The sequence below is a fragment of the Poecile atricapillus genome, chromosome 1, assembly GCF_030490865.1.
Source record: "Poecile atricapillus isolate bPoeAtr1 chromosome 1, bPoeAtr1.hap1, whole genome shotgun sequence".
NCBI lineage: Eukaryota > Metazoa > Chordata > Aves > Passeriformes > Paridae > Poecile > Poecile atricapillus.
In genome coordinates this window covers 155,561,307-155,573,704 of record NC_081249.1, presented here as the reverse complement: position 1 = coordinate 155,573,704, position 12,398 = coordinate 155,561,307, and the positions used below count along the sequence as shown (strand labels likewise).

General features: G+C 36.3%; 1 protein-coding gene across 2 annotated transcripts in view; it reads right to left on the bottom strand.

Annotated features, from left to right (window-relative positions):
* NPAS3 (neuronal PAS domain protein 3) overlaps nucleotides 1-12,398 on the bottom strand; it is a 587,887-nt gene that overhangs the window by 178,368 nt on the left and 397,121 nt on the right. For both annotated transcript variants that reach the window (XM_058829497.1, XM_058829498.1), the window contains one exon: nucleotides 476-565. In XM_058829497.1, coding sequence (XP_058685480.1) covers nucleotides 476-565 — 90 coding nt within the window. The remainder of the gene's footprint in view (nucleotides 1-475; nucleotides 566-12,398) is intronic.

Below are 12,398 nucleotides of genomic sequence, written 5' to 3'. Positions count from 1 at the left end.
GTGAAAGCATCAAAATGTGTCCTTGTTGGAACCCTCCCTGCAAGACATTTTAATGGTCTCTTTCAGCATTTCTTGACTCCAAATGACTCCCTGTCATCGTGTCAGCTCCCTGGATAATGCAGGTTGCTCCATAAACATCCAGTAATAGGACACAAGGGAAGTACTATTAGAGTGTCCCTTTCCTATCAGGTATAGAGGTTTAAAGTTCAAAACAACTGAGAAAAGAAACTTCATTTGTTCTCAATAAATTAATAATGATCCTTTGTGGCAAAAAGTTTTCATACACATCTCAACATCCAATAATATAGACACATTTTTCAGTTGTGTCTCAGGATGAACAGGATGCAACTTTAAACAGTTAATTCAATAATCCACACAAAATACAAAAACCAAATTATTATTTCCTCAATAATAATAATAATCAGAAGAATGCATCATACACAGTTATGTTCTAGAATTGAAAGCATGTACTTACTTGGGACAGGCCTAAATAGATGGAGACAGTTTCTGAAATGTACAAAAATTTTCCTTCTTGATTTAGTGCAAATACAAATCCATCCAGAGACTACAGAGTAAGAGATAAAAAAAAAGTGAATAGATTAATAAAAAATTCTAAACTACAAGTAGAAATAGATTCAAACAAAGACATCACAGAATAAACTGAGGAAAATATTCTGACTTTTGTTTAAGTGGTTATAATTTGAACCCTTAAGACAATTCCTTTTTATTCTATCTACATATTAATAAACATCATGTGAGTATATTACTAAATCCAAGTTGATGAGTATATTATTAAGTTAATTTACAGGCATGCTTATATCTGTCATATATACTGTATAACATTTATCTCATTTGCTTGATAGAAGAAATAAAGAAAAATAAAATGCTCCTTTTTTTTTTTCACATGAAGAAGTAAATAAGGAAAACAAATAACCTTCCAACCGAACTGTGTACATAAAAAAATCACCCCCCATCGTTCAGAATCAAAGCAGAGAATTTCCATTTCCAAAAACTCAAAAGGAGAAAATAAAATCCTGCCATCACTCAAATCACTATGGACCTCAATAATTTGTAAATTAATTGAGGATTACACACACATGCACGCACATGCACGCATATACGCACACACCATTCTCCTTTTGTGAGACAACAAAGCCAATCAGCAGATTACTGTCAAATATGTTTACAGCTTAGGTCTCTAGAAACGCTATGAATTTCATCCCTTTGGTGTAAAAGTCTAGATCAGATTTTACTTTGACAAGTTCAAGTCTTTGGATGTGGTTTCCATTGCAACTGCAAAAGTCAAAATACAATTGCAGCAACTAATGCATACCTTTTGAAACCTGAGTGCAGTTAATGAACAGAGGACTGTATTCTAAACTGCCACACAGTAAATCACTGCATATCCAGAAGGGAGTATACCTCTATGAATAATAGTAAATCTTCACTAGGAAGAAACTACCTTCATACACTGTCCATGTCTTTACCTTTCTGCCTGTCATGAGGATGATTATTGGCAAACAATCATTGACTACTGCAAAAGTAAAATCACAAAATTCCAGAAATTAGAAATGCTAAAACAGCTCAAATGTTGTGAGGAACAATGGAAATCCCCCAAAATCCCATCCCAAATATCCCCTGGTGATAAAAGAACATATAAAGGAAGTATTAACTGTAGCATTTGAGAGATTAGCCTGGTTTTGGGAGGAAAAAGCAGATAAATTTGACAGAGATACATGATAACGAAATCATGTAATCAGTCCTTTGCAAATATGCAACAGTGATTTCTGAAGGGCTCTAATATTTTTCTTCTGCTGCTTCTTGACTAATTTCTAACAGGCTGCTAGTCAGAAGCTGTCTTTGGCAAAAGTTCACCCCTCTCTGATGTAGTAGGTGGTGGAATTAGTTCAAAATATGAGTTTTCTAAAAATAATAGACCGTGTATTGGAAAACAAACCCTCACTAAAAACACTGCACTAGAAGAAGGCTCTAATTTATATTTATGAATTAATAAAAATGTAAATCTGCATAGATTTCCTTCATGTAAAAACATTTATATTATGCAAGTAATTTATGGCCTCTTATAAATCATCATAATTTCTTTCTCAAATTATTAACATCACTTCCTTGAATTTTTAACATCAATAACAGGTGGAAAATTTGGAATAGTGAAGTTCAAACTTAGATCCATACCAGGACAATCAAAGCCTTTGCACACCTGATCTCTCCCACTATGTACAAGCTCTTACGCAGAAAAGTAAATCTTTAAAGGTCTTAGTGCTCCTGATTCTCTGTCTCGTGTTCCTTTGAGGAAACTGGTTTAACCCTCTGTTAAGCTGAGAACCATGACACTGTCTCCCTGGCCACCTGAACAGAACTCCATTCTCCACTGGCAGCAAGGAATTGTCACCATGACTCAGACTAAAGGACTAAACCCGCAGCAGTTTCCCTGGGTCTGCTTCAGATGTTTCAGAACAGTGTTTGGAATATCCATATGGGTAATGACAAGCCTACCAGAGATTTCTTACTAGCCCATTCCCAGTAGTTGGCATGATTGTGGAATCTTACTTTCTTGAGGAAATATATTACATAGGTTATTTGTGTATCATATAAAACAAATTTATTCTTCTCAGTTTTTTATACAGCTTTTTGTGTGGTCTCCTTGCTCTGTTACTCGAGAGAATGACATACAGCTTAAGCACATTTATGATCTGATCTGTTTAGCACCCTGCTTTAGTGTGCAATTATCTGACATATCTGGACCAAGTTTTGTAAGAACCAGAAAAAATAATCCTCCAAGTCACTGATAGCTTTTCTTCTTTTTTACACATCATCTTATTTAGGAATTCAGGCTTAATGAAACAAAAGTTTGAAGAAAACTGAGTACTGATTAGGCAGAAATGTTTCACTCAGTGTAGTTTTGAAATTGGCTGAAACTTGTTTTGCTGGAAAAAAAATATAAAAAAATAAAACTATCTCTAGTTGACAATTCTGTACAAAGAAATTTCAATCTCCATGACAAAAGTTTAAAAGTCATCAGCAACTGGAAGGGTGTTGAAGTGAGAAGTGTTAGCCATCTTAAACACTCACTGTTTTTCCATGCTATTAACTCTGATTCTCTCATGTAAATAGCTTATTTGTTTAGCTTTTTTTTCCCTCTTTCTTTGTGGGAGACTACTCCTTACTTTTGCCCCCAAATTTATAAGGGAGGTAACTGAGGAGGCACCACTGAAGGACTGGCAGGGCCAACGCAGCACACCAACACCTTTGGATGTGATTAGTCACTTCCTGTGCCATAAAACTTGTTCATTAAGCCAGCTGAGTACTAAGTCATGGTCATTCTTTCCCCATTTCTTTTTCCACCTCTCTGAAGCTGCACTTATGTGCAACTACTGATCAAATTCAGCATTTTGTTCAACAGAGCAAAATCAGAAAGTTTATTTATTCATATTTTGAAAGCGCCACTGATTAACAGCTAATGGACATCTTACTACTTCCATGCCCAAAATACAAAGACCTTAGAACAAAATCTGCAAGTACTAAGCTCAAGTCCCAACACCTAAGAAAAATGACAATAAAAATAGGAGAAGAAATAGCCGTCTTCCAATGCAAGGCAGTTCCTCCCACCAGTATGAAAGGGCTGAGACAGAGAACTTTAGTGACAATGTTGTTGTTCCTTTTACAGGTCAAACAGTAGTTCTGAAGGACTGTCTCATTCGTTATTCATAGGTATTATTTATGAATATTTATTATTTAAGTAATGCGTGTTGAAATTTTTCAATTTTTCATAAAGCGTACGTCCTTTGTGCATGCCAAGAGAGCAGCAGACTTCAGAGAAGGTGCAAGGCAACATAACACAGGTTATGTTATATACTGGAGAAGAGTATGTGATACCACTGTATACTACATATTCACAAACAATTTCATTTTAATGAGAAATATCTGGAAGTATTATTTGTGTTAGTTATGTATAACTAAGGACAAAACAAATGAGAGAGGGGTAGTGGATTGAGTCAGCTTTCAAATATCTCTTTTGGAAGGAGCACCACAGTGCTTTCCAGCCAGAATTTCTGAACAGTTTCAATGCAGCTCTCATTCAGATAAGATTTCTGTTCTGGACGTTCCAGAGTTAACTGTAATATTAAAGTAGGGTCTGAAAAGGTAACTGGGTTTTCATAATGTCCTATTTTCATTAAAGGAGAGACCATGAATATACGGAAAATTTTCTTGATGTAATTTCTCTCTGGTTTTTTTTTTTTTTTTTGAGTAAATGTAGTTGACTGTCATAAACCCAGTCCTATTCTCATCTAGTGTGGCAGCTGAGAAAGGGTCAGGGTGACCCCAAATGCCAATTTTGACCACAATCCAATTTAAGGTGGACTGGCAACTTCTTGTTTAAAACTACACTTACTGGCTTTATGCAAAATGTGATTAAAGCTGAAGCTTTCTATTACTTTTGATTTCAGAAAACCATTATGTATTATGCTGTTTCAATCACCACAGGCTACTTTTTAATTTATTTTTTTTTAACTGCCCCACTGTTTTCAACAGGCGCCAATTAAGATTCTGGGGTCAAAGGGTTAATTACATCTTCTTACCCACTATGTAGAATTTTCTGATTATTAACCAAGGTTGGATTAAGATGAAAAAGAACCGACACAAATGTTAATGCTTGCCCCTCCTCAAGAAGATTTATCATAATACCATGCTGAAATCTATATGCTCTCTTCAAAGCTGTTAAAGAATGAAATCTTGCAGGGAACACTAAAATAAATGCTTTAAAGACATGCAAGTATCTGATTTATTGAGTCAGTTTCCTTATTCCTGAAAACTATTCTAAATTAGCCAGGCAGGACTGATACAAGTTTCTCTTTGTCACATATGAGCAAGTCAATGTGGTAGACACGAAGGAAGTGAGACTCAGATTTGAAAGTCACTAGCTGCAGCACCCCAGAACAATAATGCAAATTAGTATAATTCATGTCCACTGACATCAGAATAATGCAAAAATGTAAAGCACGGGTTTTTTAACCCAAAATACTCACTGCCTTTTACAGTATTTGCAGCATAGTGAGGTTATTTCCTTTCAGGATATGAAACCCACTGTAGCACTTTGACCGAATATGCACTTATGTATAATGCATCATAGTAAATGGATTTATATTTGTCAGAGGAATTTTGTCCCAGCCATTTTTGCATATTCCCACTACAGGCAAATTTAATTCACTGGAGTCTTACTACAGTGTCCTTCTGGAGAATATCCTCATATTTCACACTATCCATGAAGTCCCTAGTTCCTTCTAGTGTGCTCCAATGCTTCAAAAAACCCTGTTACCCTGACCTAAACTCCAGTTAGAGTGAAGAATTACCAGTAGGCTAGGTTATTTTAATGACAGATTATTTTAAACTAAGCCTTCACCATCTGTTCCACCCCCTAATTATGAATGCAAAAAGGACATATTTCACAATTACATCAGTAAAAAGTAAGATATACATGATTTAAATGCATGCATGTGTTCTTTGTCCAATGCAGCATGCATCTGTGATGCTTTTCTCATCATTCAGGCTCTGATCAGGAGTTAGGGGCTGGGGAAGGGAATACTCCCCCTGATAAAACAGACTAATTGATATACTAAACTTTTTCCTGGAAAGCAGATCATCTTAATTAGAATTTTTCACTCTTATGACATAGTGATACTATAACTGGAGCTAAGCATTTATTTAAGGACAAAGACTGTCACCAATTAGACATACAAAAATCAGTAACAGTGAAAATATTTCACTTTCTTAAAAAAAAAAAAGAGAAGCAGCATTGGATGCAATTGACATTTATGAAAGAAAACAGTCCCTCTCTTACAACAGACATGCAATTGTGTTATTTACTCATTGATCATGTCACAACATGGCTTAAAAATATGATTTCCTAAAGAAAGAAACAAAAACATAGGTTTCATTTCAATATGGCAACCATTTGTGGATGGGGGGTTAAAATGAAATAAAAGCCATAAATGATGGCTAGCAGAAATCTGTACCTCAGTACCCATCTTCTGTGTTCTCATTATTAAGATATCAGAGCAATATCCTCCAGCAACATCAACAAACATGCAAAAGCTTACTTAGCTACTTAGGTGGAAAATCTGACCTTGGGCTTTCACAATTAAAGTACTATGAGACAAATGGAGTATTGTGCTGGGAAATAAGATTTTGCATGGGATATATTTGATACATATGAATAAAAATGAGCAACTGAAGTTGGATCATCTACGAACTTACACAAATCTCTAAAAGCTTCATTTGTCCCCTGCCATCTTTTTAATCCCCTGCAAACAAACAAACAAAGCAACCCCAAATAAACAAAATGAAAAGCCCACTCCCAAATAAAAGCCCAAATTAAGAAAAAAAAAACAAAAACAAAACCCCATAAGACTTATTTCAGCCTTCCTTGAGCTACAAGCTTTTTACTGCTGAGCAAAAATCCCAACATAAAATACCCAGAAATTCTGGTTTTCAGCTCTCATGCTGCTGCCATTTTTTCAATCACAGTCCACCATAACAGTTATGTGGCTACATGACCATGGGCTCCTTGTGAATTAATGATGAATACTTGGCAACAAGGCAGCATGCATTTGGCACCAAAACAACTACAGTAAAAGAGATGAGGTAAGGGGACAAACTCAAAGGATGTGGTTAGCACGGACTTTGATGCCAGCTTCCTTATTTGTCATTTTCGTGCTCTTTGCTCGTGTGGTCAGGATGCAATTTATGACAACAAGGGAGTGCCAAAAAATAAATTTGTCAGTAATAAGGAGATCTGCTTTATAGCTCAAAGCCAAGAAATGAAGGAGGAGGAGTAAGCTTTACTGATTCCCTTGATGCATCTTTCACAGACTATGTATGTTTATACATCCAAAACAGCAAAAACTTGCAGTGGCAGTTTCACTACTTGATTAGAAAAAAGCATATGTTCTTTCAGAACAGAATGACTGCAAAAGTAGGAAGTGTAGAAGAGAAAAGTTTAGAGGCAAGAAAAATGTTTAAAGGTGGCAGTCAAGTTCTTAGGATGTACTCCCTAGACTGTTCACTGATAATATATTGACAAGTATCAGAGGTAAGTTTGAGAATCACAGCAAGATTACAAATCTCTAAGTGATGGATGTTCAAGAAAAAAATCTGAGATTAAGAGTATGACAATTTTTGGAGTACAAAAGCAATAAATGACTTTTAGGAATCTCTGCCCTGTAGATAGTAATATTATTTTTTTCTAGAAGGCTGTTCTATATTGCTGCATAATCTCAAACCACCCTGTGAAGCCATGTAGTAAAGCACTGAACTTTTATCTTTATGATTTCTGATAAGTTCCTAACCTTTCATTATTTAGAATTCCTACAGCTCCTAGTGCTAGTCCCAGACTCTTTGGACAGGAGATTGTGATGGCAATGGCTGCATGCCACATAATGCAATCAGGTGTATTTATTTAGGATGAGACATGTCACACAGAGATTACATTATGCATCTCTTCCCCTGAGAAAGTGATCACTTCGGGTCAGGATTAAGTGTACATCTATCTGTGGACTGCCTTTGTTTTTGAATACATAGTGTGAATGTAAGTGGTTCCTGCCCTTTGGTGGTACAAATATTACAATCAGTTATGCATTTCTGCACTGAGAGGTGTTGCCCTGAGTAAAGGACTTGACAATGGATGTACCTGCATAACATGCACTAAATAAGTGCCAAAAGTGAGAGTAAGATGAAGCAGCAGCAGGAGCATAGATACACAGAGCTGGCAGAATGAGGGCTTGAGCCCCCAGACCTGCACCACAGACCACACAGGAAGAGATTGTGGGACCCTGATCTGAATGAAACAATGGGCAAGCAGAAACAAAACTGATTGTGGAAACAAGAAGCATTGTGAATGTTACTGTTTCCCAAGCTGCAAGTTTGAAGCCCTTTTAAGTTTATGTATAAATATTTCAGTTTATGTAAGTTCAATTCAAATTGATCGTATATTCGTTGTGTATTTGCATGTTTGGTTAGCTTTTCTGTCAATCTACACAACCTGACACTATGTGAAAGCAAACATAAAGGTAGCTAAATGTCAGTTGTCCAAAACCCTAGGTGAAAAAACTAAAAGGAAGATTTTTTTTTTATAGAGAGTTAATTTGACTCTTAAAATATCATCTGTGCACTCCATAGGTACTCAGATGCTGTGGTGATTGATCCTGACAATTGGCTTGCAAGAATTTGACCTCTGTCCCAGACCTGAATATGTGTCCTCACTTGCCTCACACAGTTTCATACATATGAAGCAGAGAGGCTGTTTCCAAGGAAGAATAGGATGAGAAGCTTGTGTTTAGCATATTTAATCTATTAGATGGCAATACACACAACCAAAATAGACTTGAATGAGAAACTTAGTTACTGAGTTCTTTGATATATAAATCATTCTGATTTATACTCCTCTTGAAAGAAGAACATCTTGAGAATACTTTTCAGGCAATGGAAAACAGATATAAATAAGAACACAGAACATTAAGAATAGATCCATAGTCTACCCAATACACTGCTGTTTCTAACTGTAACCCTTTAAGTTACATGGGAAAAAAAATTAGAAACTCATGTTCTTATCTTCAGCCTCTTATTCCATGTTATAATGCAAAGAAGACACAACCTGGTCCTCATATGCTAAGAGTTCCTCCAGCTGCCATTAATCCTTGAACTAATGCAGGAGATCTGTTTGCTACACCCATTCTTCCTCCACCTATGGGAGTGTGGAGCAGTTCCACATATGTTCCCTCTGAAGTCTTCCAGAATTCGTAGACAGCTGGGCTAAATTAAAGCAGACATTCGTTTTTCCACTAAAAACCAGTACATAGAAGCCTCCAGAATTGTTTCTGCCATTTGAATCCCTAATCTTGTGATTTTAATCCTTGAATCTGGCTTGGCACAAATCAGAACATGCTAGTTACTAGAAGCTGGGTTCATTGAGACATGGGGAAAAAAAAAAAAATAAAAAAGAAAAAGAAGAAGAAAGCCCACAAAACTATAACCCCTTAAGGTTTTTATTTTGAAGTGGTTCTTGCAACTCTGAAGATTGTTTCCTCTACTCTGCAGGTCTTTCTCTCTATACCCCACAAACAGCATTCAAATCCATGGTTAGTTTTTTCCAGATTTAACAGAGGTCTTACAGAAATTCCTACAGGTTTAGAGAAAATGGATTTAAAATGTAGATGAGACCTCTGAGAGCCTTTGCAGCAGTAAAAGCTGGACTTTGAGTTTCTGTAGTATTAGACATCATGGAACAGAGACCTTTCAAATGTCCTGATCACTGAAAAACACCCAGGTTACACTGTCTTAAAGCACAAAAGTCAGTACAAGACAGGATGCAAATCTACACAAAACTATGCTGTGCTATTCTGGTTCTTACAGAGGCTTTGATTTCCATTCAATTATCCATGCAGGGAACACAGGAGTACTGCAACTACATGGGACAAAACAAATTGGATACTTCATTATTAATAAAAAATATTTCAAAATCTTCCCCTGAAATGATTATCCACAACATCTACATTCTTCACGGTAGATACCTTTATGCTGGGTTGCAATACTTTGTGCAAGGGTTTTGAGCTTACAGCGCTTCAGTCCAGAAGTACATTTCACACAAAAGTGGGAAACGCACATTTATGTGAAAATCAATTATCCTGAGGGAACTGGAGGTCTGGTCCTGAATGAATGTGAGGAAATCAACTCAGTTTGCCACTACAAAACACTATTGCTATGTTGACCTTCCACTTCTGTTTCACAGCTGGAGTATGAGACCAGGTGAGAAGACAGTATGCAGGTTTGCCACCAACAGGACTCTAATCTCACCCTAGGTTATGAAGAAATACTGTGTTTCTCTCTCCCTCCCTCTTCTCCTTTTTTCTTTTTTCTTTTTTTTTTCCCCTGAGCTCACCTCTAATGCCTGTGTTGGTAAAGATAAGTATGGATTTTGCTGTTTACCAGCTCATTGCATAAATTCAAGCATATCAACAGCACGGAGCAGCTCTTCCAATGAAAAAGGTTTATATTCTTTTTAAAATACAAGCTAATATATTACAGTGGCACCTCTGACTGCTGTGATAATTAAGGGTCTGTTTGTATTTCCATAATAAAATCCTATTCTCTAGTGTGGGGACTAGTAAGTGAGTTATGATTTGTCCAGAAGCCAGAAACACAAGGTTTCAACTAATAATATTTTTTTCCTTTTAGAGACAGACAGTGCTCATCTCTATTTTTACACAGAGTTTCAGTGTGCAGCCAAATTATTATGCTATTCCCTTAAGGGTCAGCTTTAGCAGAAAGTATCAGTAACCTGCTCATCAAGGGGTGCTCAAGACTTCCTTGAAAGTCCAGAGTTCAGTAGCTGTTGTTGTGCCAATAATCCACAACACCATATTATCTAAAGAGCCCTGAATAAGTCTTGACATCATCAAACCTTAATGCTATTTCTTGCACATGTCAACAATCTATATGTTGTATCTCGTGTCCCAAGTAGGTACTGACATGATTGCTCTCCACTCTTACTATCTGATTGACTCTAATTTGTAAGAGACCTGAAGCTTAGTCTCTCCCTAATCTGACTGTGGTAAAAGTGCCTTCAAAAATGAAAGTGATGAAAGAAAACTCATCTTCTTGCCAAATGTTAGCACCATTTTCCTGTTATTCAGAATCGCCCAGAGAAAACCAAGGAGACACTTCTAATTTCTTATTATGATGCTTTAAACACACAGTATTTAAAGTGTGAGTGTAACATCCCAGCTTTTCTTGCTTTCACTTCGATGCTTTTCTTCTTTCTGCTGCCATATATTTCTAGCTAAGCATTGTTGGAATTAAGTTCTCCCTCAGAAGTTTCCTGCACCATTTCCCAATTCTGCAATAAATTTGCTACGACACACACTGATATCACAAACTAGTAATAAAACTACTAAAGAAAAAATCATATAATACAACAAAGTTCCATGTATTTGCAACTGTCTCCTGTCTTCAGAACTGTCTGTTTTTAGACCCTAAGCAATACCATACGTGTTTGCCTGATTTTCTTCATCTTTTCTCAATTTTTTCCCCTTTAAACCATGGAAAAACTACATTGACCCAAAATCAAATAGGATCATAGAATGGTTTGGGCTGAAAGGGACCTTTAAAGGCCATCTCCAACCTCCCTGAAATGATCAGGGACATCAATTAGATGAGATTGCTCGGATCCCCGTCCAACCTGACCTTGAATGTTTTCAGGGATGGGGTATCCATAACCTCTCTGGGCAACCTGTGCCAGCATTTCTTTACCTTAATCATAAAAAATTTCTCCCTAATATCTACTCTGAATCTACCCTCTTTTAGCTTAAAACTATTACCCCTTGTCCTATCAAACTGTACTGCCAGTGCTTTTTATTCTGCCATGTGAATGTCTTTGCAGTTCTGATTTAGTTCCATTACCATGCCCAAATGAACATGCTGCCTGACACACCACACAGAAAGCAGTATAGATAGACTTCTGCATGTAAATTTGCCGTTTTAATTGGCAGCAACCTCTCCAACTTAAAATAAATAAATTTAAGTGGTCATGCTTTAATGAGTTCCGACATATATCTGAATTTCTTCAATCTGTTTTCAGTCACTAAAGTGAAAAAGAAATGGTATTTTATCAGTCATTCCCTGACTCTGCTTTGAAACCAGATGGGAAAGAGCAGAAGCATACACACACAAGATAACTGCAACAGAAATATAACCAAATGTTTTCCACATCTGAGAAGACTGTTTGAGTTCTGAGCAGGGTTTAAAATCTAAACAGTTTTTTCAGCTGAGATACAATCCTTAGCAGGATTACAAAATTCAGCTTGAGGACACTTCCTATCATACTTAAGTCTGGGTTTATTTCTAAATTAAATTTTTAATGGAGAATAAAATAAACACATTAAAGTGCTTAGAAATTCAAAACACTTTTTGACCCCTAAAAGATGGACATTAATGGCATATGAAACTTTAAATCATCCTTGTTTCAAAATGCAATATATTGTGCAATTTATTTCAATCTAAACCTTGTTGGGATAAAATTCTCCCTCACAGGCTTCCTGTGCCATTTCCAAATCTTCAATGAAGTTGCTATGCCACCCACTGATACCATGAACTAGTAGGAAAATTAATTAAAAAATCATATAATACAACAAATGTAGAACTAGAATTACCAATAGGGAATGAACAAGAAAAGGAAAAAATCTGACAAAATCAGTTTTGGAAAGCAAACAGAAAGTGTATACATACAACAGCTAATTTCAAATAGTGTCCCAAAATTTAGATATCAGGTTCTGCCTACAGCAAACTCCTAAAAAAATCTCTTACTCATGCCAAAACTATCTCCTTCT